Source organism: Heterodontus francisci, chromosome 30 (assembly GCF_036365525.1).
Source record: "Heterodontus francisci isolate sHetFra1 chromosome 30, sHetFra1.hap1, whole genome shotgun sequence".
Lineage (NCBI taxonomy): Eukaryota > Metazoa > Chordata > Chondrichthyes > Heterodontiformes > Heterodontidae > Heterodontus > Heterodontus francisci.
Window position 1 is genome coordinate 33,324,898 of NC_090400.1, and position 27,930 is coordinate 33,352,827.

At 41.9% G+C, this 27,930-nt stretch overlaps 1 protein-coding gene across 3 annotated transcripts in view; it reads left to right on the plus strand.

The window, feature by feature from the left end:
- Nucleotides 1-256: 256 nt before the first annotated feature.
- dhrs11a (dehydrogenase/reductase 11a) overlaps nucleotides 257-27,930 on the plus strand; it is a 137,198-nt gene continuing 109,524 nt past the window's right edge. For all 3 annotated transcript variants that reach the window (XM_068010331.1, XM_068010332.1, XM_068010330.1), the window contains exon 1: nucleotides 257-561. In XM_068010331.1, the coding sequence (XP_067866432.1) occupies nucleotides 430-561 (132 nt within the window). In that variant the 5' untranslated portion in view covers nucleotides 257-429. The remainder of the gene's footprint in view (nucleotides 562-27,930) is intronic.

Consider the following 27,930-nt stretch of genomic DNA (forward strand, 5'->3'; position numbering starts at 1 on the left):
TCCCGGAGTCATATGTGGAGACGTGGGAACGGGCGCATGACACACGCATCTGTCAGCTCTCCCCGGGGAGCAGAGACCTGTCAATGCAGCCGCCACCTGATCTCCGGGGGGCTGGGAGTGACGCGCTGGTGATCAGCGCGCTTGCGCTGGAGGGCCGCTTTACCCTCTGGGAGTTGTGGTTCTCGATCGGGCATTTCCGCCGGAGGCCTAGCAGGAGCGGACTACAAATCCCAGCGTGCATCGCGGCGCCCAGCGGGATTGGGAGGGAGAGACCGAGCGGGAGGGGAGGGTTTTTTTTTCGCTGGAAGTTCTTCCCCGGCGAGAGTGAGTGGCCGAAGCATTTTTTTCTGGTGTTTTTCGGGCCCACATCTCCTGGTCTTCTCATTCTCAGCCCGCGTTGTGAAGAGATCGAGCGAGGGTCCCGCCGAAATGGAGCGTTGGAAGGGACGCGTGGCCCTGGTAACCGGAGCCTCGGTGGGGATCGGCGCGGCCATCGCCCGGGCGCTGGTTCAGCATGGCATGAAAGTGGTGGGATGCGCCCGGAGTGTGGACAAAATCGAGGTAAGAGGGACAGGCAGGCAGACAGACGGTGTGAGAGGGAGGGCGAGGGTAGCCAGTCCCCGGGTGTTGAGCCTCCTGCCCCCGCGGCTGTCCTCTCTCAGCCCTTTCAAGCCAGGATTGAGGTGGAAGAGACAATCATTTGTTACCGAGACAGAATATCGGTTTGCAACCATCTTGGCTGAAACCATGCAGCCGGCAGTAAACTCTCGGCGTGTTGTCTGGTGCAAAGCGCTTGTTCATTGAAACTAAAACCCGAACCTTGGACCGGGCAATTCCCCACATCTTTCTTTTGTGGCGGAATGCACCTGTCGCCAATATTAAAGGAGTGGATCGCCAACCCAGTTTTTCTCAAAATAATTCTACCGATTTTTGGTAGATTTGTGGCAGGGAAAAGCCTGGCATAGCGATCTTTCACTCGGCGCCGTTACTGCGATGGCCGAATCCTGGTTTTCTCGTTCTCCTCGATCCACATTACACCCCCTCTCCCCGCCCCACTTCATACCTTGAAACCTTTCGGCCTCAGCTGTTGCTTCTATCAGTTGTTGCCCGCAGAACAACGGGTTCTGAATCTGAAAGTACTTCATCGTGTGAGACACTTTTGAGACGTTTCAACCTACTGAGAACACTGTCGAAATGACAAATACGTTAATGGCATTTTTGGTTGCGAAGAATTTGTGTAACCTCGGTGTGTGTATTAGGAAAAGTTTAGTTTTTCACTGAAAAGCACTGGGCTATTTGGTGCAAGTCTGATTAATAAAGTGCATTTCAATCAACGCGTACTCCGAAGCTGAAAATGCCGGTGATCTTTTAATTTTGTTATTGCTTGTCAGCGGCTGATTTTATTGATGCGCCCGGAGTGTTTATTAAGACACATTATGAAATGACCATTGATCACTCCATTGCTTTTATAATTTTATATGTAATTGTCCTGCCCTTTTGTAAATTGTTTTCTCAGCCTGTCCAGTGGCTAATTTTCCAAAATCTCAGTAAACAACTTGTCCTTTTCCCGCTCCCCTGGCAAAACTGTTCTGCAGCTGGGTCCTCCGAAGTATTCCAGAGTGTATAAGCTGAAATGATTCCTGATTTCCCCCCCCCCCGCCCCCCGTCATGACAGTCAGGCTGAGATCGCTGTCCAACTATATTAAGAACAGTGAAAAGAATCCGTGTCCTGTTACAGGTAGTTTTCTTGTTTATAACTGCAGTGTTTCAGAATTATTGCCTCCTTCATTGTATCAATAGAAGGTAAAGCTTGACTTTTTTTTAAAAAAGAGAAAACGTTGTCATTTGGAGTATTGTAAAGTTCAAGCTTCCACAATTGTCAAATTTAGAGATCAGGGATTGTTGTACTTGTTCTATCCTTTGCTGAGTTCCTGCTAATTACAATCAGGAGCCAGGCACAAATTAGCATTAATTGTTCACAAATGCACATTCTTAGAATTGATCTGTTGCTTTATATTTCACTCTTTTTATATTGGATGGAGTTTTGAAGAAAGAGTGTTCTCATATCTAGCTATACTTAAAGTAGTTTTTTTTAATAGGAAGCGTTTCCATTTTTATTCAAGGGGTGCAAGTTTGTGTTAAGCTGCTGTTTTTATACATTAATTGGGGTGGGAGGGCAGTAGAGATGGGAAGGGCAGGAAGCGCCAGGCAAAAATTAAGTGAAAAGGAATCCTGTCGTGAAGTAAGTAACTGAGTGGTACAGACCTCGCCTGTGGTTGGTAAAGTACATGTGCTTCTGCATAAAGTGGGTCTGAGAAGTATTGCCCTATTTAGCACTTTAGGGTACCTACCTCAAACAGCAGTGTGTTCTTAGAATTCTGACAACCTGTTCGCTACCTTAAAAGGCTTGGGACTGGGTGTAGAAGACAGCATGTTTAAGGAATTTGGCAGGGTAAAGACTATTTGACAATAGAACCAAGTATTGGATAGATGGCCCAAGATTGAATCCTCACCTGTGCTAAATCCTCCCAAGTTTACAGCAATTTTATTGAGTCTTTTGCATGCCCATACCACAGTAGGGCAGCCATTCAACATACAGTTGAAAGTCTTAACAAACATACCTCATGTCTTACCAGATCTTGGCTGCATGATACATGGTTATTTATAGACAACCAGGTTGCTGTGTAGGTTGAGTACATTGCTGTCACTATCCATGTGCTCCTTCAACTTGCAACATCTCAAGGCAAGTTTTCTGCTTGTATACAAAGCATCTCTCGTAAATCTATGAGTAAGTTACTACACTTTGCTTAGTGCACTTATGAATTAATTTTATCGAACTCTGAGAAAGAAGATCAGCTCTGACTATTTCTTTTCATTAATAATGACATGGCAGCGCCCCCACCCCAGACTGTTTAAATCTTGCACTTTGTGTAAATCTGGCTGCTTTGTTCGTTATTTATCACTAGTTGAAAGGATAACTAATTCTGAATTATTTAACGTTTTTTAAACAATTCATTCAACGTATCATTGATTTAAAGATTCTACTGTCATACTGATATATCTAGGGACTTGAATTATTAATCTGCCCCTTAATTTGACATGCCCTTTGCCAGAAACATTCATTTTTCAAACTGTCCAGTTTGTGTAGTTAGGAGTGCAGTACATGGATGCAGGTTGACAAAACAAAATTAGGTTTCCTTATGTATTTCAGAATCAAATGGTAGAAGAGGCAGATTATCTTTGCATGACAATGATTCTGATTTCCCAAAGTACTTCTGTGGTCTTTGATTTACAAATTTTCAAGATAGTTGCAATTTTGAAATATTTTAAATGAGGTTACAGACTGACTGATCCAAATCCGACTTTGTGTTCCTCTGTACTCCATGACCAAATGTAACATTTACAAATTACGATTTTGTGTTGTAGCAATGCATTTTCAAGATGCTTTCTGTTCCTCAGATTCAGAGCAAAGTTCTTATTCATTGGTACAATGAAGTTTCAAAAGAGGGATCTTTCAATGTGGTATTTGAAATTACCAAGCAATATAAAAAGAAGCCTAACTGCAGCTACAGGCCTTGGCTAGTTTGAATTCCTGAACCCGGCTTACGCTGCTTGCCTCCTGCCTGACTAGAATTTCTATCTGTCCTGTTTAGGAGAGAGCTGTGAGCATGCCTGGATGCATGCGTGTGCAAAATGGTTTGCTGAAAGTTAGAAATCTAAATATTTTAACTAGCAGGGAGGGAAGGACCAATGTTTTTCAATATTTAAATTAAATAAGGTATCTGGTCAAACAACCACCTCCTCACCCCACCTCAAATACTTTGCAAACCAGATTTGCGTTCCAGGTTGTTCAGCCCAAGGAGTTTGGAACTGCTCTGCCCAGAATTGCACTCCTTTTTGCTCTGGAATTGGGTCGTACTCTGATTTTATTCTACCAGTTTAGCATTGTTAAGCTGAAATTGCTTTGCATTGGCTGTACTTGCAGTGGGAATGTTTTCCACCAAGAGTATGGTGGACAATGACAGATGAATGCATTCAAATTCTTGATGACAATCTTTTTAATTCAAGGCCTCCAGACAAGTGTTGGAGACTTGTATTTTTGTGCATATTGTGCTTTGTTAGACTCTTTTTTTTTAATAATTGGAGTTAGTTTTGTGTATTGTTATGCACATTAGCATGATGTTGAATGGATCCCCAGGCCTACTCAGTGCATATCATGACATAATTTTGTTTTAGGTTGGGAGAAGAAATAGCCATATGTAAGTGAAAGACTTGCATTTATATAGTGCCTTTTAAGAAATCTGAAATACTTCACAGCCAGCGTGAAGTGTAGTCACCAGTGTACTAAAGTTGGCAGCCAATTTGTGAGCAGCAAGCTTCCACAAACATCACCAAAATGACCAGCAAATCAGTTTTTTTTTTAGAAGTATGGTAGAAGAATAAATGTTGGCCAGAACACTGAGGACATTTACTGTGCTGCTCTTCCAAATAGTGCCAAGGAATCTTTTATGTCCACCTGAAGGGGCAGACAGGACCTCAGTTAAACGTCTCATCTGAAAGACTCTGATAAAGCAGCATATGTTTTTGGAGTGGGTCTTGAACCCACAACCTTCTGACTCCGAGCCAAGGGTGCCATTAACTGAGTTACGGTAAGATAACATTTCTTTCTCAGTTAGAACAAGCAGGACTGAAACCAAAGTTGGGCAGTGCCACAGTGGTGGATTGTGGAGGAGAATTGAGTGGTTGAATGCTGTTGAGAGTCATGAAAGATGAAGAGGAATAGTGGATTATGGCTGCAGTCAATAAGAATGGATGGTCTTCGTGCTGCAAGCAAGCAAAAGCCTAATTGCACGGATGAAAAGGCAGACATAGAGTTGTGAGAGCAAGTGTATGCTGGAAATAGTATTCTGATTACAACTTTGTGGTATGATTTTCTACATTAAAGACACTGTAAATGCAAGTTGGTCTTGTTCTCCCTTACTGTTGGATCTCAATTTTCCTGTTCTCATTGGTTACACCAAAAAGAGACGAAGTCCGACTGCAGCTTTAAGAAACTTTATTGCAGTACTTAATTGTTACATCTTCAGAAAACTTAACAATGAACTGAACTAAAACTAAAAGCAACACATACACTGAACTAACACTGAACTACCCAAAACTAAAGCACCACACACACTAAACTAACCCTGAACTAACCCCCCACCCCCCGAACTGAACTGAACCAACTCTTCGCGCCAAATCAAGCCTTATTATAGTTATTCTTACAAATCAGTGACACCCCCTTTATGTTCCCAATTGGTTTACAAACTCTGCAGTTTCTTGGTGTTAGGGCCTGATTGGGGTACTGCTTTGTCATCCTCTCCTCAAGCAGTTTCTCATTTCCCTATCTCTTCGGACCGTTAGGCTGAGCCACCCTCGGACAAGGGGTGTGGGTTTGCCTGGTCAGTATGTTTCTCACACTAACTGTTCCTTAGGAACGTGTCATGTCTGGGTGATGAGATAAGAGTGTTGTTGAAGCATAATGTCTCTTTCTGCTATTGCGCTGTACCAGTTGCAAGGCCAATGGTGAAATTCCTGTTAGTTTCTGCTTGTTAGTCTGTTTCTGCTGACAAGTTGCCTCTGCAGCCCTGAAGTTATGAAGGCATTTCTGATAAGCTGTCTCTGCAGCTCCGAGGTTAGCTTGTTAGTAATACATGATTAATTATTTCATCTTAAATGTCCCCATCTTATTCTGTTCTCGAAAATTTTGTTCTCACACTTACAGACTGCAAAAAGTTGCTTTTCTGTTCAACATTAGGCATTGCCGTGGAAATCACCAACCTATGTACAATGAAACACGCTGTTAAAATTTATACAAATGATAGTGACCTTGTACATTGTGTGCATTTTCGTCAGGTACCTTATGGTTCGAGTATAGTAAATGAGGAATAAGCTCTGATAAGAATAACACCATATTGTTACTGAATTGCACTTTTGTATATTTTATTCCCAATTGAGCAATTTTGTATCTTTTTCCCCAGATTTTTGACCTTTTAATACTTTTCTCTAATCTAAGTGGGGCCACCTGGGTGTTCTGTTGAGTCCAGCAGTGGCCTTTCACCTGTGGGACCTAGGTTCAAATCCACCTCAGACTGATAGGAACAGGAGTAGGCCATTCAGCCCGTCAAGCCTGCTCCGCCATTCAATTAAATCATGGCTGATCATAGAAACATAGAAAAATTACGGCACAGAAGGAGGCCATTCAGCTTGTAGTGTCCATGCTGGACGGAAAAGAAAGTAGCTGCCCAACCTAATCCCACCTTCCAGCACCTCGTCCATAGCCCTGCAGGTAATAGCACTTCAGGTGCATGTCCAGGTACCTTTTAAAAGAATTGAGGGTTTCTGCCTCCACCACCGTTCCGGGCAGTGAATTCCAGACACCCACCACCCTCTGGGTGAAATTTATTCCTCATGTCCCCGCTAATCATTCTACCAATCACCTTAAATCTGTGCCCCCTAGTAATTGACCTTTCTGCTAGGGGAAACAGATCCTTCCTGTCTACTCTATCTAGGCCCCTCATAATTTTGTACACCTCAACCAAGTCATCCCTCAGCCTCCTCTGCTCCAAGGAAAACAACCCCAGCCTATCCAATCTTTCCTCATAGCTTCAAATTTCAAGCCCTGGCAACATTTTTGTAAATCGCCTCTGTACTCCCTCTGGGAAAGATGGATCAGGTCCCTGACCAAGTGGATGTTGTCCTGGATGGACCGGCCCAGGACCGTGTAGGACTGGAGCCCAGGCTTGTAGTCATAGTCCAGGCGAAGATCTTATAATCTGTCCTGAGGAGGGAGACGGGTCGCCAGTTCTTAAGCAAGCGGAGATCGCCCCTCTTGGGCAGCAGGGCGATGACCACCCTGCACCACAGGAGGGCCATCTCCCCAGTCGCCAGGTTTTCCCCCAGGACCCATGCGTAATCGCCCCTCAGGATGTCCCAGAATGCCCTGAGGAACTCCGTGGTCTGCCCATCCAGCCCAGGGGATTTGTCCCTCAAGAGCTGGTGGAGGGAGCTGGTCAGCTCCGCCAATGTGAGCGGAGCCTCCAATCATTCGGCGCCCTCTGGGCTGACCTGGGCAGGTCCACCCACAAAACGCTGCGCGCGTCCTCACTGGACGGAACCAGAGAGAACAATATGCTGTAATGTTACAGACCAGTAGGCCCATCCACCCCGGATCTGTGGCGGAATATCTGTCCTTGGCCAGCAACTCAACGAGCTGCTGACGGATCCCCTGCCATTTTTCCAGCGAGTGGAAGAAGAGTGAGGTGCAGTCCAAATCTTGTAGGATCTGGATCCACGACCTCACGTGTGCGCTTTGGGACCCTACGAGCTGTAGGTCTTTCTGCGCGCCCTTCTCTTTGTTTAGCCTGCCAAGGGCTGGGTCCATTATGGCCTGACTGAGGTGGGACTCTCAAGCACCTCTCTACCTCAACGACACTTTCCTGCGCTATCCCCGTATCCCTTGATGTCATTAGTAGCTAGATATCGTTGGATTTCTGTCGTGAGCATGCTCAATGATTGTGCTTCCACAGCACTCTGAGGTAGAGAATTCCAAAGATTCACCACCTTCTGAGTGAAGAAATTCCTCATCATCTCAGTCTTAAATGCCCTACCCCTTATTCTGAGCCTATGGAATATGATGGAATGAGTCTCCTCTGTTTACTACCTGTACAGTTCTCTGTGAAATGAGTTTGAGGAATCGCAGTCTAGCAGCTTTTGAGCATAGGCCTAATGCCGTTTGGCAGAGTGGCTGGTACAGGAAATGAAGTCACATTGGTGACTGCATTAAGAGCTATTCTATTGGCTGTGAGGCAGAATAGGGGGACCTTTTTATTCTGCATCTGGCTGTGCTGAACCTGACTGAGACTGGGAGTCTGAAATGGGAAGAATTCCTTCCCTTAGCATGAACAATGGACATTCCTCATCTTGAGTGCACAAATAAGAGAAAAGAAAGTCCAAATTATCACAGGAAGAAATCTGCAATAAGTTGTATTGTGCTTTTCCTGTTTGGACAGGATGTTGAAATAAGTTAAATAAATTCTATTATTTTCAGGTGATTTCTCAAAGTTGAATACTGATCACTATATTTAGCAAGTAGAATGCTATCGATGCACCATCTGGTGTGGTATTAAACCATACTGACCAGAGGTCCCCAATTCACTTCCAATTTGTGCTAGTTAAATGATTGCAGTTCGGGTGCTATAGTTGGTTTCTCTGCACCAAAACTGAAGAGGCAACAATCACAGCTCCTGTTTTTGGTTGCTGTTCTGTAACCCCTGCTGGAGAGGGAGTGAGTAAACATCTGGTGAAGACAGGAGCCAGCATATTTATAATACTATCTATGAACAAAATGCCCATTGATGTTCACTGTCTAGTTTTTCACATGAATAGCCATTTTAAGAGCTACTTGAGTGCAAGTGCCACCTGTGGTGGGTGAACACAGTCAGCACCTTCAGGAGAACAGGGAGAAAGCATGCCAAGTTCATATTTTTATATCAACTCCATATATGTGACTGAAGTATAGCATTCTGGTCCATCAAAATAATAGTGTCATTCTCCCCCACTGTGAACAATTCTGACCCAAATGTAAAATGTTGTCCAGTGCTGTGTTTTAATACAAAGTAAATAGTGAATCTACCAAATGTACACAAACAGCAGGATGATCTGTGTAGAATATAGTTTTTTCATCAACTGAATTGGTTAATTTAATTGATTAAACAGATGTGAAAAGTGTCATTGATTGGAGTTTGTAAAAATACTGTTTGAAACACTGCTTCTTACTAAACTGGTTGGGAATTTACACTAACTACCCACTGTAAGGTTTAATATACCTTTATCCCTTTGGAGTATCATATTTAAAAAAAAAAAAACCCTGAGTAAATTGATTTGCTTAGGGTGCAGTGACTTTCCCACTGTCTCCATGTGGGATCGAATAACTAAGATATAGTCTGCTGTGTCTGTCACTGGGCCTCAAGTTTCCTGGGACGTCATGTTCGACTGTCGCTGTATAGGAATGCATAAGTCACAGTTCCCTAAAGTTTGCAAAGATAGCTCTTTAACCCAGTCCCTGGTAGGTGAGTGTGGGCTCAAGGTACAAGGAAGGAGAAAAAAAAAATCACTGGATGAACCATCTTGACTTGTTCTAGCACATCTGTCAGATGAAGGTTCAACTGTGATATTGAAAGAGTTCTGGAGAAGGTCATTTTCCAACTGTCTTGCTGGGAAGTGCAAAGCTAAAGAGAAGGGGGAAAATACAATCATAATAAAAATCGGGGATGTTCAAAAGGCCAGAATTAGATGAACACAGATATTTTGGAAGGTTGTGGGTCTGGAGAGATTAGAGATGGGGAGGGAGGTGGACATGAAGGGACTTGAAAACATGGATGAGCATTTTAAATCGAGGTGCGGCTTGACTGGGAGCTAATGCCCAGCAAGCACAGGGATGATGGGTGACCAAGCATTGGCACAAGTAAAGACATGGGCTTTGGAGGTTTGGATGATGTCCAGTTTACAGAGGGTCGACGGTCAGAGGCCAGCCTGGAGTGCGTTGGAATAGTCAAGTCTAGAGCTAACAGAGGCATGAATGAGGGTTTCAGCAGCAGATGAGCTGAGGCAGGAGTGGACTTGAACGATGTTATGGAGGTAGCAATAGGTGACTTTAGTAATGGCGTGGATAAGTGGACGGATGTTCAGCTTGGGGACAGATATGACAGCAAGGTTGCAGACAGAGTGGTTCAGCCTCAAACAATTAATAAAGGAGGATAAAGAAGTGATCGAGACACTTCAGTGAGTGTATATGGGCAAGTCATTAGACTGTAAGTACACTTTATTAAATGCAGTGGATAAATTGACAGGATATTTAACATAGAGCCATTTTTTTGATTCATAAAGGGACAACGCTGAAGGCTGCCATTCCATAGCATGTAGCAAAATAATGTTCACCGTATCCCACTCCAATGGCCCTGAAAGGAAGCTACACTGTACTATTTGGATTAAAAGTGTTATCCCTATATTGGAGGGGAAAAAGTATCTTTTTATGTGAAGTGTGGTTACACATAGCAAAAGAGCTTGATATTATTCCATTGTTCATCAAAATTGATTTACAAATAATTGTTGTGACAGCATAACTACTTGTAAAGTGTAATACAACCTCCATATAGTGTTATGACCGACCGCTCCTGTCAAAGCCCCCAATCAAAATATACGATTCTGATTGTGGTGTGACCAATGCACTGTTAATTCAATCCAGTTGTTCCACAGATCGGCTAACATATCATTTAAAACTTTCTACATTAAAGAAAGACCCTGCCAAATTGTACCATCTATTAACCCCCGAATGAGGCTAACCAAACCAGGTGTCTTTTTAAATCAACAAATTAACTCTTCAATTAGAAAAACTAAATTCTTAAACACTATGAAGATATAAACATTTAAAATAGAAAAAATTAGAGTCCTTGCAAATTTCCAGTCCAATGTTGCTTGAAGTCCTCGCAGAATGTTGTTCGAAATCTTCCACAGTAGAACAGTCCATAGTCTAACTTCAGCAGTAGTTGATGCTTTCCTTCTCCTGCGAATGTTGCTTGAAGTCCAGCGAATTTCAATAGAATCAATCTGACTTTAGAGTTTTTGAAGGATAAAAGATTGTCACAGTCCAACTTCCCTTCCTTCAATTTAAATTACCAGAGATCTGTGTCTTGCCTTGACTTTTTAAAATTTTGAGAGATAATAATTCAACAGACTAAATTCCTATTCCTTCAGTTTAAATGGTTGAGAGCTCTTTTTCAGGTGTCTGAACACCACAGCTGTGTCTCTGTGTCCTCTGTCAGTGTGTTCAAACTGTCTTACTAACTGCCAGTTCAAACTGAATTGTAACAAATGTATCGCATCAGGCTCACTCCCAGTGGCTGTTTCCATGGTATTGAGATGCACCCTTTGAATCGCAGTCTCCAAATGGCTGTTTGTAAGGCAACGAAAATGCACCTTCCTATAACTCTTGCTGGCTCTTAAAGCAATACTGATCCCTTGCAAGCCTTAAAGGCAAACTGCATATTCTGGAAAAGAAACTACAGGACCATGGCAATAGGAAAAGGAAGCAGTATTTCTTTGCAAACCAAGCGCTGATTAAATAAAACTCTTAAGTCTGTTTTATTGTGAGAGAATAAAATATGGTGCCTGGGGTAGTGGGAAGATTAACAAACAGAAGTTAGAGCCAGAAATTACTTACTTGAAATGCATTCCAGACCTTATAGCATGTTAAACGTAAAACTTGGAAAGCCATTTGGAGTGAGGAAATGATGGTGGACCAGATGCAAATTTGTAAATAGAGTAAGTGATGATTTGAGATTGGCATAGATTTCTCTGTATTCTTGCAAAGAACAACCAAGACCAAGCTAGAAACTTTGAGAGCTGTGTCTAGGGTGTACTAAAACAATGTTCGAATTGACCAATTTAGTTTATGAAAGGACTGTATCTTGCATCTGATGGAAAGGCCTGGCACGCTTTGTTCATTATCTATCAACTGATCTGTTAGTAAAAACCATGCAGCCTTATCATCAAGACGAATGGAAGAACTTGAACTTAACCATGATATAAATAAGCAAGAGAACTTTCTGATAAACTGTTGTTGTTTAAGTAACAGGGGAAGGACATGGACAATGGAATCTCAATTTTCTATACTTTGAGAATATTCACGGGTAATGAAAGACCAATAGGATTTGGGGCTTTCGGTGCTTTTTTTCCCCTCCTCTTTTCTGCTCCTGATGAATACCTGGCACTGAACCTGCAGATTAATCTGGTGATCTATTGGCTCAATGTTCACCCACAGACGTGCAAATTATTCCAACCACTAGACCTGCAATGTGTCTGAGAGCTGGCCAGCCACAAGCTTCCAGCTACAGAAGTATATGCTAAAGGTGTTGCCTGCCTTCAGTGATCTTAACAGCTTCCACAGAGAACTGCTAACTTTTAAAATTGGTAGAGCCTGCATGTTTAAACATGTTACTGTTAGTGAATGGAGCATGTATAGAATGCAACATTAGATATAGTCTCAATTATCCAAAAAATTTAAAATGCCTGCTGCAGGTTGGGGTGATGTAAGGAATGTTCACCATGGTGGAAAATTAAGACTGTCTGAGGTTCTTCTGTTACTTTAAAAAGTCTGCTAGTTGTAAAACGAAGAAAGTATGACTGCTTTTTTTGAAAGGAAATATTTGATATCAAACAATTTTTAGTATCATGAGCTGTCCCACACTATCTGAACATTTGATGAAATATTATTCCACTACCATGGACTTGTCTGATAGAAATCTTTTTCTCTTCCTTGTGTTCTGTTATGAATATATTGGATTAACAATAGTTTCAATATTTTGGACTAGGCTGCTTGTGACCACTTAGTCCCACTCTTTTTGCAGGATAGCTAAAGGCCACAAACTTTCACATTCTTGAAATAAATCAGCAACTAGCAAAGCTGATCAAGCTGCTTAACGATTGCAGTGCAAATTGTTACAACCAAAGCAGCAGGAGTGCACTGTTTATTCTAGTCCCACTTCTCCACCAGTCACAACATATTTAGATTTTTCCCACTTACTGATAGTCAATCATAGACTCTATTTTTATCCCAGAATAAAACACAATCAGGTTTCTTTAAGAAACGAATTTATCAGTTTATTATAAAACAAGCCTTAACCAGTAATGAAGTAAAGTATAAACAAATTAAAGTTCCCTTTTTACCTTAGCCCCTCACACTCGCACAAATATGTACACCAGTTGACTGGAAAAATAAAAGGGATTTTTGTTCAGAGCTCTGTTAAGGACAAAAAAACACTTGGGCTGAATACTTGCTCATTTTTGAAGAAAACCGCAGATGAGATATGTTGTTCCAAAACTGGCATACAGTCTAGCTTCCGAGTACACGTAGATCAGTCACTGGGATCATTTAAAACAAATTTTTTCAGGCGGCATTGAGAATTAATTTATCAGGCTTTTCTCCAAAAACAGGAGATGCGATGAGTTGACACAGTGGACTTCTCGGGGTCTTTTAGAGAGGTGCAGGAAAGCTGAGCTGGGTTGTGGTCTTCTCTCCTTCCTTGGGAATTCTCTTCTTCGGCAGGCTTGACTCTTTAAACATTCAGCAACAATCTGATCTCTTCCTCTGTGCCACTTCTTTAGCAGCAGGCGCTAACTTTATCTCATTCCAGAAGGTAAACACACAAACCAAAAGCTTGCGAGTCTGTTACTGTCTCAGGTTCGCGCTGCTGCTCCCGAGCTTGTCCTGTCAACGGGCGCGCGACTGTCACTTCTCTGCCCACATCTTCCCCAGGGTTTCTGTTCTCTTTTAACTTGCCATGTGATAACCAGTAAATATTGTTTGCAAACCAGTTCTTTGTGTCCTCTTGATGACCCTCTTGAGAAAAAAAACTGGTCCAACATTTCCTCACTTAGACTATGAATTACTCAAATATTAACACAACCAGAATCACTTTCAAAACAAAATCAGCCTTTTTATTGCTCAATTTTGTCTCTAAAGGTGGTGTTACCAGTATTGGTCCCTTCATTATCTCAGATAATGACCACAGCACCATCTCTGACTGACATCTTTCATTTCTTTTGAGGTCAGATTGTTCAATACTGAAATCTCTGACTCAGGAATTCCACTAATACTCTGTTCAGAGCACTGACCTGAATGGATGTGCGAATTGACATCTTCAGGCCTCTGCATATACATCGGATATCTTCTTAAAAGTTAGTTGACCAAAATATTTTTTCTAAGAAATTAAGCGTGTGTTTAATCTGATACTTGAGGATTGACTAAAATCTCCAATCTCTCTAAAACGCCTGGTCAGTTCTTGTTTGCAGGGGTTTGGCACAGTGCGTATTAGAGTGCCTCATTGATGTGATGACCATTGATGTGACAACTGATTATCTGCTTATATTCAGAGTCTTTCTCGCAAACAGTTGGATGTTGAAAGAGTTGGGAGGTGCAAGTATGCCAGTGTTTGAAGCTGTGATTATAGTAATTGTTCGTGTAAGGTATGCTGGGGATTAGAACTGGACAAAGCTCTGATTTCCCCCTCTGTCAAAAAAACATCCAGTGACCTTCTGCTACTTGGATCATAACCCTTGGACAACAAGTGAATGGTGGTCATGTGGAAGTCCCAGTAATCCACAGCCGAGAAGGCAGACCGCTTTTTCCCCAGGTAATGTCACTTTTTATAAGTTGACACTTAGAAGCAAGAAAGAAGACCTGGGCAAATTGACTACTGGGAATTTTTAAAATCCCTCCTTGCAAGGAACCATGCAGCATCTGCTCTGGGCTTCCATCAGTAGCCTGAGACACAAGCCCACATTCCAACATTTCAGAGAATAGCACATGGGTATATTCATTTAATGCTTTGTTGCATCTACTTAACAGGCATGCTTTCTAAATTGTGTACTTATATGAAGCCCTGCTTCAAAATAAACATGAGAGTAAAATGCCATCTGATGTTTGAAGATTCATTGAAATGATCATGAATGAGGTTATAATGATGGAGCTTTTCGTTAGAATGGAGAAGGTTAGGAGAACTAAGACTTTAAAAATTGATAGTTTAAAAAAAAATCAAAACTCTCGTGACACTAGCCACCCTCTCAAAAACTGTGTGCCTTTAAGACTGAGAAAAAGGACTTTCTGTGAACAGTGACTGCTGAGATCTGGTGTTTGAACTGCAGGCTGTAAAACTTGTATCCAAGCAACCAGAAATACTTATGACTGCCTTGTGACTAGGTTGTTAAAAATTGTCAGTTTTGCTTTTGAGTTGCGAAGCCAGTTGCTGTTGGAGATTTGGGTTTGCAGACCAGAAAAAGAACTCTCCCTGAACGCTCATCGCTCTCTTGTTTTTTAAAAAAAATACATTTGAGTTGGGTCTGTGCTCTGCCTGGAAAGAGAAAAGACCCAGGGAAAGAGGAGTTGTTGCTCTCTGGAGAAAGGCTCCTTTGCTGAGAGGAAGCCTGCATTGTTGAAGTTCTCCGGAAAATCTCTGCCTCAAGAGTGAGTCCTGTTGCCATTTGTGTTTGAGAGAATCTGAAATCTCAAGGAAGCTTCTGCTATTAAGGCTGCTATTTTAAAAGTTAAGTAGACCTGTTGCTGCAACCTTTTGCTGAATGATCTGTGTGAAGCCTGCTGCAGACGAATTGCCTTGAACACCTGCCCATCATTAACTGTTTATTAATTTCAGCTGGAGAGACTTCGAGTGGCACTCGACTCTGGGGCACCTCAATGACCCATGAATATCCTACCAGACTGTGACAATTAATTATTTTATTCCTAAGAAATCGTTGCAACTTAAAACAAAACAACCTTTTAATACTGGTTAACTGTTGGTTTTTGAATGTATGTGTGTGGATGAGGGTTAGTAAGATTGAGTTATAAAATATTTTCCTAAGTATAGATTTATCTCACTATCGTTTAAAACTTTGTTTATTAATAGTTAATTTTGTTGTTTAAAGAAACCTGATTTGGTGTGCTTTGTTCTGGGGATAAATAAAGTGTTTAATTTGGCTAATTTCCAGTAGGTGGCAAACTTTACTAATATGCTATGACCTGTGGAGTAGTGGGACTAAATTAACAGTGTATTACTCCCACATTGGTCGTAACACTAGTGTGAGAATATTTCCATTAGTTGGCATATCAATAATGGGGTGATGGTAAAGACTCAGGATTAAGATTGGATGAATGAAAGGGAAATTAGGAGGATTGTTGAAAATGGAATGTTCACCATAAGTGAGGCATTGGTTATAACGTAACCCAAAAAGGAATTGGATAATTATCTGAATATGGGTAAACTGGGTGGAGCAGTATGTTGTACACTGGCCTTTCACCCCTGAGGCCACCCAGGTTGATGGATGTACTGTCTGCTGGCTGTGCGGATCCTACGTGAAATGAAACAAGATGAGTTTTGACGGTCATGATCTAATATCCTGTGATCATGGGTCTATAGTGCAAACTATCCCAAATCCAGTTGGAATTGATAATCTCACTCCGAGTGGCCACAAAATAGGTAATTACTTTATAAATCTTCCCAAAGAGACAGTTGTTTTCTTGTCTTGTGTAGGCTGCACATTAGAACTATTAAAATGGAAGCCATGTCACAAGTTAGACTTTATGTTCCAACTCTATATGTAAAATTTTTGGGGGAGACAGTAGCGTAGTGGTAATGTCACTGAACTAGTCATCCAGATGCCAAGGTTAATGCTGTGGGGACATGGGTTTAAATCCCACGACGGCAGCTGGTGGAATTTATTTTCAATTGATAAAATCTGGAATTGAAAGCTCGTCTCAGTTTCAAGGCCCCATTACTATCATCGATTGTTGTAAAAACACATCTGGTTCACTAATTTCCTTTAAGGAAAGAAATCTGCTGTCCGAACCTGGTCTGGCCTACAGGTGACTCCAATGTGGTTGACTCTTAACTGCCCTCTGAAAAGGTCAATCAAGCCACTCAGTTGTCAAGGGAAATTAGAGATGGGCAACAAATGCTGGTCTTGCCAGTGACACCAACATCCCATGCAAAGAATTTAAAAAAAAAATTAGATCCAAAAAGTAGGAATATGAAAACCGACTTAAAATAGCTTTCGTTTTGGGTCATATCTTGGGCAAGCTGCAACGTCTATAGCTCACCCCTTCTGTGATAAGGTACCGATGCTGGCTGATCAGTGTCTCTCCTGGCTAAGGTTAACTACTGTAATTTCATTTTGGTGGAATGTTTCCTTTTTAAGAATTTCAGTTTGGAACAGTTAAAGGCAAATTTAGACAGGTCAATATGCGCAGCTGGTATGAACTGGTATTCTTTGAAATTCAGATCAGGAATTTGTTCCCCGACCACCCCCCCCCCCCCCCCCCCCCCCCACAAGACTTGACAGTATACTATATGCCTAAATGTAGCTCTTCATGGCACAAGATGACATTTTAGTGTTGAAATAAGGAGTTTGAAAGTCCAAAGGTTCAACTTAATTCAATATACCAATAAAATAGGTAATGCGTGCACATTACTGGCAGGCTAAAGTAAGTAATTCAATATATTTCCAAGATGATTCCTCAAATTCTATACTTTTGCTTCAGAAACAAATATTTGTAAGATGTCATCTTGTACAAACAAGCCAGTGTTTCTAAATATAACATATATTTTTTGCTTGTCAATCTTGGATGACTTTTGCTGCCATGCTGACTATATACTTGTGTCTGTCTCCAGACCTGATAAGCAAAGATTTGGATTGGTGTGACCTGTTATTAAAAATGGATTTTTCTGCTGTAAATGGATGGCTTTGTTGATGTAATGATGACTCAAATCATGGCGCAGTTCACCCCATGATGTTATTCAGTGGAATCGTGCTTTTGAAGGGAAATAAGTATTGCAATGTGGCAATGATATTCGCAATGTTAAATGCTTACATTTATTTAAATTAGACAAATATGAAATTTTGTGTGGCAGGTTTTTTTTAGTATAGTGTTACAAAAGTGCCTCTGTTTTGTTAAATATATTTTTTTGAGGATTCTCTTTGAAAGATTGAAGAAATGTTAAACTTTGGGGTTTTCAAAGGGGGTCATGTAAAGGCCACAACTTAAAAAAAAACATTTATAGGGACTGTTTTTCAAAAAGAGGCACTGAGAGGTCTGAGAGGAATAAAGTTTCCCTTTCCGGGAAACCATCTGTCTTCCTGCAACAACAACTGGCCTTTCTGGGAAACCACCTGACTTCCAGTTCGATAAACAACAGAGAACTTTGGACACCTGGAGAAGTTGTTTACAAAGAAGTGACAGGTCAAGATTGGAGGTCAAAAGGTTGACCTCGTTGTCAGTTTCACTTTTGAATTTTTTTGAGTTGGGGTTCAACTGAATAAAAAGAGAGAACTTCAAGCTGAGAGGAGAATCCCAAGGAAGGAGAGAAGGCCACAATCCAGCTCCGATTTCCAGCACCACTGTAAAAGACCCTGAGAAGTCCATTGTGTCAGCTCATGTCGTCTTCTGTCTTTGAAGAAAAGCCTGCTAAATTAATTCTCCGCCTGAAAAGTACTGTTCTAAAAGATCCCAGTGACCAGTCTACGTGCACTTGGAGGCCAGACTGTGCATTTTTGGAACTCAACATCATTCATCTGCTGTTTCTTCAAGAATGATCAAGTATTCAGCCCAAGTATTTTTTTTTTTGGTCTGTGATAAAGTTCTAAACAAAAATCCCTTTATTTTTCTGGTTAACCGAAATTTGTGTGAGTGTGAAGGGCTAAGGCAAAAAGTGAACTTTAATATTTCTATCTGTTTATGCTTTACTTCATTACTGGTTAAGACTTGTTTTATAATCTGATAATTTTGTTCATTAAAGAAACCCTGGTTGTGTTTTATTCTGGAATAAAAATAGAGTCTGTGACCATCAGTAAGTGAGAAAAAATTTAAATATGTTGTGACCCGTGGAGAAGTGGGACTAGAATAAACAGTGCACTGCTCCTGCCGCGGTCGTTATAATAGGAAATGTAGGAACAATTCAGCATCTCAAGCCTGTTTGCCATTCTATCAGATCATGCTGATCACTTCAACTCCAAAATATATCCATCTCAGTCTTAGAAATCTCAGTGGACTCAGCATCCACAGCCTTTTGGGAAAGAATGTTCCAAATCCTGCAAATCTCTTTTTTTTGTGTGTGTGTATGCTCTTTGATTTCTCTGCTAAATCGCTAATTCTAATTTTGAAGATTGTGCCTCTTCTGGATTCTGCAACAAAAAAAATAGTGTCCGATCCATTTTCCTGCACCTCTACCCTCACCCCGTCCCCTCCCTCCCAGAACCGCGACAGGGTTCCCCTTGTCCTCACTTTCCACCCCACCAGCCTATACATCCAAAGGATCATCCTCTGCCATTTTCGCCACCTCCAGTGTGATGCCACCACCAAATGCATCTTCCCCTTCCCTCCCTGTCAGCATTCCAAAAGGATCGTTCCCTCCACAATGCCCTGGTCCACTCCTCCGTTACCTCGCCCGACACCTCATCCCCTTCCCATGCAATTGCAGGAGGTGTAATACCTTCCCTCTTACCTCCTCTCTCTCCTCACCATCCAAGGCCTCAAACACTCCTTTCAGGTGAAGCAGTGATTCACTTGTCATTTCAGTTTAGTATACCCCCTGTGTTCGCTGCCCACAATGCAGTCTCCTCTACATTGGGGAGACCAAACGCAGATTGAGTGACCGCTTTGCGGGACACCTCCGCTTGGTCCGAAAACATGATCCCGATCTTCCGGTCGCTTGCCATTTCAACACCTTTCTCACCTAGTCGTAACACAGTGAGCATCAACGCAAACTCAAGGAACAGCACCTCATTTTCAGATTAGGCACGCTGCAGCCTGCTGAGTTCAATAACTTCAGAGCATGACTGCCCTTTTTTATTATTATTATGTTCCTTTTTTATGGTTTTGTTGCCATCTGCCTGCCTACTTTTTTTTCATGTTTGTGCTTTTGGCTAGGGCTGCTCATTATTCTGTGATTAATACTCCCTCTGCACTAATGCTTTGTCTTTCACCACTCCATTAGCACACTGTCTTTGTCTTTGCCCCATGACCTCCTTGTCAGTTAATCTCTTTGGCACTCTGTTCTATCACACACTTTCCCTTTTGTTCTCTTTCCTCCCCACCCCCACTTTATTTGCTTAAAACGTATTACATTTCTCTCCTTTGCCAGTTCTGATGAAAGGTCACTAATCTGAAATGTTAATTCTGCTTCTCTCTCCTCAGATGCTGCCAGATCTGCTGAGTATTTCCAGCACTTTCTGTTTTTATTTGTTTTCCAGCATCTGCAGTATTTTGATTTTAAAAAAGAAATAGTTTGCTACATCTATCCTATTGAGTACCATTAAGGACCTCAATTAGATTACCCTTCAACCATCTAAACTCAAAGAAATACATTCCAGGTGTATACAACCTGTTGTCATAAATAATACTTTAGGTTCTGTTATCACTGTGGTAAATCAGCAACATACCTTGGCCAAGGCCAGTGTTTGCTCCCTGAGATGCATTGCCCAAAACTGAACGCAGTACTCCAGATAGGGTCTGAACAAGGCTCTGCACGACTGAAGCATAAGTCCTTCATATACATCCATTTATCCAGGGTGTGTTATTCCCACTTTCTCCTCTCTCTTTCTCAGACCCCTTTCCTTTTCCCTATTTCTCAGCCTTTTCAAATTTTTAAAAACTCATTATAAACTTTGTCAAAACAAAACTTTTGAAAGTTATTCTCTTATTTTTCAACATTATTTGAAGAAAAGTTGCTGGGCAGGAAGTGTTAGTAGCTAAAGAAAAATATTACCGTTGTATAATAGACTGGTACTTGTGCAACTTAAAATATTGATTTACGTTGCATGTGCTCACACTACACAAGCTAAATTCACTTCACAGTGTCGCAGCGCAGGGCAAAGATATCAAGCCCAAGCCTTTGCAAGAGGCTGAAGCCTTTAAGTAAGAACTTTAATTAAGCCGTTTAAAGACAAAAGTTATGACTAAATGTTAATCCTGCCATTGTGAAATATGCAATAAAAAGTTATTTTATTTAGGGCCTCTTTTCAGATATTAAAAATTGCAGTTATTTGGGATAGCTGGGTGAAATGGTGATCATTTTAATCGGGTTGTAATATTTCTGTGTTTAATTTCTGAATTTCTGCAGTATATTGAAATTCTTTAAGATAGAATGCTCATGTAAATATTTTGGACACAGCACTAAAACGCTGCAAAAAAAAAACTTGTTGCATTGAGATTAGCATGAGGCTGTGGTACAGCAGAACCCAGAAAGAATCTTCCTCCTTTCACAGCAGCCCCATTTTAAAGACTTTTTTTTTTGCTTGGTAGATGCTGCATAAGTAATGTGGAAAGGAGACATTATTATGGATTGTGCTCCTGAAGGGGTAGGTGTTTTATTATTGCTTCTGCTGTGGGAGTTGTTTGAGAGATAATTGCTTTTCCCTGTGAAGGGTAATGTTCTTTTGGGTGGTTTCTGCACTTTAATCCTCTTGCCTTTATCAGGAGATAATAGTAATATGGGCTGAGTTTCTAGATAACATTCTTGATTTGGATGTTTAGGTGGAATTGAAGGAGACAAAGTTCGCTAAGGATTCTGGAAACTGGACTTCACAAATTAGGGGAATTTTTGAAGGATGGCAGTGATGGGAAATGGAAATTTTTCTGCTTTTTGTTTCCAGTGTCAGGCTCAAACACCTTACAAATCACTTTGGCTGTTGGATAAAGTTCTGTTACATTGCTAATTTTGTTGCTTTCCCTGCCCCCACCCTCTGCCCCCTAAACCGATTGTCAGAACAGCACTTCCCACTGCACCCATAGCACTTAATGACTTTATGGCCACTGAGTCAGAGTGACTGAAACATTTTAAGCTGTATGTTATTGTGGGCTGGATTGATGCAACTAAGGTTACCACTTCAGTCCAACTCTAAATACTTGCAGAGGTTATTGCATATAGAAAAGTTTGAAACAACTGGATGGATTACAGAGGGGTTTAGATTAGTGGTGCCTGGTATATTTTATGAAATTGAGCTGGTAAATGAACTCCTTTGGGAGCAGACTTAAAACACTGATTCCATTAAGTTGTTTTTTAAAATATTCTGCCAATATACTTTGGTTGACAGTGTAAAGGTGGTAATGTTTCAGAAGTAGAGAACTAGTTTGTTACCTCCTTTTACATCATGTCCTGATGTTCAGATCTAGATTGGGATGCCATTTTCTTTAGTATAAGATGAGCGGTTTCTGCTTGGAAGAAAAGAGGCTATCTCGCACTGGTTTTACAATGTTATAGGTACTATATAAATGTAAGTTGTTGTTTCACTGGTCAAGACCGCAAGTAGCTGAGTAAACCAAACCAAGGAGGTACCTTGTTTGATGTCAGTCTGTGCTAAGATCACTGATGGGCGCTAAAGTTGCTCACACTGCTCATGAGCTAAAGAGAGGAAAAATGGCTAGGGTCCTTGCTCCTGATTTTTATCGAGTATCCCTGCTGGAAATGTTAAGTTGTAAATGTCAGGTGAACAGGATGAAGCTTTGCTGTGGTGCTCCTTTAGAACAAATACCCAAAGCACTGCTTTAAAATGTGTCTTCAAAATGGAATCAGTCGTTGGACTTAATGTAAAAGAAGGGTGAAGGTTTCTACAAACAAAGTATTCCTTAACAGGGATAAAAGACATGCTGTCAAGACCATGTACCTGCAGACTGCATTATGGGGGCATAAAGATGTCCTGTCTGATCTAGTTCTGTACACAATCTCTTTGTTAGCAAAGATCTGATCAGCGAAGGAGTAAACAAGTGACCAGGTATATCTAGATACTGGTCTTCATTGATTTTGGAAGTTATCAAGTGCATCAGTGGGGCTGCCTCAGATGATTGACATTTGAAGAGTTTATCATCGGATTGGCCAATTGGACACAAAGTGCAAAAGGACCAAATGGTCACCACCTGCGCTGAATCATTCCATGATTCTATGATAGAATTTAGGAGGTTTCTTTGGAAATTGAACATATACAACATAGTGATAGTAAAATTCAGTCTTGAAGACTGAAAACTTGGAAAAATAGTCAACAATGAACAAACTTCAGGAGGAGGACATAGGTACAATGGTGGAGACATATGGCAGATGAAATTTAATGCTGAAAAGTGTGAAGTGCATTTTGAGAGGAGGAATGAGGAGCGGCAATATACATGAAATCCCACAATTTTAAAGGGTGCGGGCATGCAGGAACAGAGGGACCTGGGAGTTACATATGTACGGCTTTGAAAGTGGCCGGAACAGTTGACAAAGCTGTCAAAAATGCATGCGGCTTCCTTAGTTTTATAAACAGCATAGAGTACAAAAGAAATAAAGTATTACTAGTCCTTTATAAAATTATTGGTTTGGCCCGAGCTGGAGTACTGTGTCCATTTCTGGGCACCACTCTTTGGGAAGAATGGCAAGACCTTGGAGAGGGTGCAGAGGAGATTTACCAGAATGATACCCGGGATGAGAGATTTCAAGGAGACTGGAGAATCTGGGATTGCTTTCCTTAGAGCAGAGAAGTTATGCAGAAATTAAATGGAAATATTCAAAATTGAGGGTGGGGTGGGGGGGTGGGGGCGGTGGTTGATGAGTGTAAATAAAGAGAAATTGTTTCCAGTGGCTGGAGGGTCGGTAGCCAAAGTATATAAACTTGAGATAATTGGCAAAAGAACCAGAGGACAGATAGTTTTTGTAATCTGGAATGCACTGCCTGAGGATGAAAGAAAATTTAATAGATTTCAAAAGGGAATTGGATATATACTTAAGGAAAAATTTGCAGGGATATGGGAAAAGAGTGGGACTAATTACTTAGCTGTTCACTGAAGAATTGTGCAGCTGTACTAGGCAGTGATAAGTATCTCACTTAAATTAAGGGAGGAGGGATTTAGGTCGCTTTGCCCAGATATAGCTACCAGTGGGGAAGGTGATATTACCCAAGGGCAGAGGATCCAGGAGGAATGGATGGATTTACTCGGACATCTCAGCAGCTAATGTCCTCCTTTTGGAGAAAGAAGAGACAACTAGTGTAATGCTGCCAGCTCATAATAAGGTTATTTAAGTTTTGGAAACATTTCTAACTACAAGATTCTAGACTTTAATCTATTCCAGAGCCTGGCACCTAATGCTGTTAATTTGTCAGCTATCTAAGGGAACTAATCCAAATTAATCTCACCAATATATGTCAAGGATGACAAAGAGGTAGGAAAATAATTTATGAAGAGGACATGAGGCTACAAAGCGATATAGATAGGTTAAGTGAGCGGGCAAAGATCTGGCAAATGGAGTGTAATGTGGGAAAACATGTGAAATTGTCCATTTTGACAGGAAGAATAAAAAGCATATTATCTAAATGGTGAGATTGCAGAGCTCTGAGATTCAGAGGGATCTGCATGTCCTAATGCATGAATCACAAAAGATTCGTATGCAGTTACAGCACGTAACTAGAAAAGCTAATAGAATGTTATCGTTTATTGTGAGGGAAATTAAATACAAAAATAGGGAGGTTATGTTTCAGTTATACAGGGTATTGGTGAGACCATAGCTGGAGTACAGTGTACATATTGGTCTCCTTATTTAAAGAAGGATGTGCATGTTGTAAATTTTCTCTGAACTGCTTCCTAGACTAATACCTGGAATGGGCGGGTTGTCTTGTGAGGAAAGGTTGGACAGGCTAGGCTTGTAGCCGCTGGAGTTTAGAAGAGTACAAGGTGGCTTGATTGGAGCACTTAAGATTCTGAGGGGTCTTGACAGGGTGGATGTGGAAAGGATGTTTCCCTGTGTGGGAGAATCTAGAACTAGAGGTCACTGTTTATAAAAATGAGGTTGCCCATTTAAGATGGCGATAGGAGAAACTTGTTCTCTGAGGGTCGTAAGTCTTTGGAACTCTGCTTCCACCAACTTTTGAGAAAGAGAGTCTTTTAATATTTTTAAGGCAGAGATAGATATATTCTTGATGAACAAGGAGGTGAAAGGTTAACCGGGCAGGCGGGAATCATAAAGTTTACAGAACAGAAAGAGGCTACTTCGTCCATCGTGTCTGCGTCAGCAGGAAAACGAGCTCCCCAGCCTAATCCCACCTTCCAGCATTTGGTCCGTAGCCCTGCAGGTTACTGCACTTGAGGTGCATATCCAGACACCTTTTTAAATGAGTTGAGGGTTTCTGCCTCTGCTACCCTTTCAGGTAGTGAGTTCCAGACCCCCACCATCCTCTGGGTGAAAAAAGTTTTTGTCATTATCCCTCTAAACCTTCTACCTGTCACTTTAAATCTGTGTAGAGTTGAGGTTACAATTGGATCAGCCATGATCTTGTTGAATGGCGGAGCAGGCTTGAGGGGCCGAGTGGCCTACTCCTGCTCTATGTCATATGTTTGTATGTAATACCAGATAATAGGGGGGGTATTTTATGGAGGCGACGGGGGTCTTGGCTGCCGGCTGGAGAGCCAGCAAGAGACCCACACTGCCACCTTCTGAGAATGGCTCGTATTATATTAGGCAATCAGGCAATTAACAGGTCACATGCAGGCCTTCCTTGGGATCAGGATCCCCGGGGGTAGGAATTCCTGCTTGCCGAGAGCTGCCAGCAATCAGAGGTTGGCAGCTCTTCTGCTCAGCAGCACCTCCGGGGACACCTGCCGGAGGTCCAGGAACATAGAGCGACCCAGGCCGGAGGGGTTTTGCAGGGTGGGGCTCGCAATGTGGAGGAGGTGGCTCCCAGCAGGCACCTCCTTCCTGATGTCTGGTCCCTCGATCAGGTACTGAGTGCCTTTGAACCACCACCTCCTTCCCCCAACACAAAGGAGACCACAAGCAACACCGTATGGGTTTGCATTTGTGTTCCCTGCGTGGCGACAGGACCCCCCACCACTGGTTTAATACTAGCGGTGGCAGGAAGAGGCATGTAATTGGGCATTAATTGCCCTTAAGGGCCTCAATTGGCAGAGCAGGAAGGCTGTCCATGAGCCTTCCTTCCACAGACTTAATTGGGGCGCAGATGGGAAGGTGGCGGCGTCCCCACCCGCCACCATCCAGCCTGATTAAATGCAATTCCCTTCTCAACATGCCACGGGAAAGAGCATAAAATATAGCCCATTGATCTCAACTGCAAATTTATAATTAACGAGGCATTAATAGTGACTCATGGTGACCTAACTGAACTGCCTTTAAAACTTAATTATTTGTCGTCAATTAGCCCTATCGACTAATTATTTACATACTCAATTCTATGGTTAATCAACAATCATAAGTTCACTGTCCGGCTTCTTTGACAATAGGTAAGAAGGGGTTAATTCTTTCACTCTGTAGTTTCTGTGGATCCTTATGTGAGGGTATAGTGCAAATGCTAATTTAATTTGAATTGGTTGATGTACCTTTAGAGAGCCAAATTCAACCATCATTCACTCTTTGGCATAAACTGGCTGGCAAACTCCACTGCTTACAGACTTGTGGTGAAGAGGTTAAGGTTTTCAGTTGGTGACTTGTCGGTATTAATCCCCGCATTCTTACACCCACGTAGTTGAATAGCTTGCAAGCATACCTAGACTTCTATAGGAAGAATACGGATTCAGACAATGAACAGCATACATCATTTTGGATGATTAAAATCTAAAACGTCAAAACTGTGTGAGCACTGGAAGGTGACTCGTATCTGTGGAATTAGAATCTAGTAAAGAGTCAATACCTGAAGAGAGAAAACTGGCAGAAAAATGAGCATTTAAGAATAGTTATTTTTATAGAACATAAAAAATAGGAGTAGAGCATACAGTCCCTTGAGCCTGCTCCACCATTCATTATGATCATGATTGATCATCTACCTCAATTCCACTTTCCTGCTTGCTTCCCAATCTCTCAAATGCCCAAGAGATCAAAAATCTGTCTATCTCAGACTTAACGCATCCACAACCATCTGGGGTAGAGAATTCCAAAGATGCACACCTTCTGAAGAAATTTCTGTCCATCTCCGTCCTAAGGGATCGATGCCTTATCCTGAGACTGCTCCAGGTTCTGCGGCCAGGGGAAGCAACCTCTGCGTCTACCCTGTCAAGCCCTTTAGAATCTTGTATATTTCAATGAGATCACTTTTCTTCTAAACTCCAGAGAATATAGGCCTAATTTGCTCAGTCTCTCATCATAGGACAACCCTCTCATCCGAATCTAGTGAACCTTTGCAGTACTGTATCCTTTCTTAAAAATGGAGACCAAAACTGCACACAGTACTCCAGGTGTGGTCTTGCCAAAGCCCTATGCAATTGTAGCAAGATTTCCTTATTCTTGTTCTCCAATCCCCTTGCAATAAAGACTAACATGCAATTTGCCTTCCTAATGACTAGCTGTACCTGCATGCTAACATTTTGTGTTGCTTGCATAAGTACACTCATTCATGGGATTTGGCTATCACTGGCAAGACCAGCGTTTAAAGTGCTGCCAAAGGAGCCTGAGTGAGTTGCTGCAGTGCATCTTGCAGATGGTACACACTGCTGCCACTATTCATCCAGCACAGGCATGGTGAATGTTTAAGGTGGTGGTTGGAATGCCGATCAGGCATTCTGCTTTGTTCTAGATGGTGTCGAGCTTCTTGTGTTGTTGGAGCTGCACTCATCCATCACACTCCTGACTTGTGCTTCGTCGATGGTGGACATGCTTTGGGGAGGCAGGAGGTGAGTAACGCTGCAGAATTTTTAGTCTCTGACCTAGTCTTGTAGTCACTGTATTTATAGGGCTGCTGCACTTCAGTATCTGGTCAATGGTTAACCCCCCCCCCCCCCCCCCCCCAAGGATGTTAATAGTGGAGGATCCAGCAATGGTAATGCCATTGAATGTCATGGGGCGATGGTTAGATTCTCTCGTTGGTGATTATCATTGCCTAGCATTTGTGTGGCACGAATGGTATTTGACACTTATCAACCCAAGCCTGAATGTTGTCCAGGTCTTGCTGCATGCGGGCACGAACTGCTTCAATATCTTGAGTTGTGATTGGTGCTGAACACTATGCAATCATCAGCAAACATCCCCACTTTGACCTTATCCTGGAGGAAAGGTTATTGATGGAGCAGCTGAAGATGGTTGGGCCTAGAGCACTACCTTGAGGAACTCCTGTTGATGTTTTGGGGCTGAAACGATTGGCTTCCAACAACCACAACCAACTTCCTTTTTGCTAGGTATGAATGACTTCAACCAGTGGAGAGTAATCCCCCGATTCCTATTGACTTCAATTTTGGTAGGGCTCCTTGATAGCACACTTGGTCAAATTTTGCCTTGATGTTGGGGGTAGTTGCCTTTGCCTCACTTCTGGAATTCAGCTCTTTTGTCCATATTTGGACCAAGGCTGTAATGAGGTCTCGAGCCAAGTGGTCCT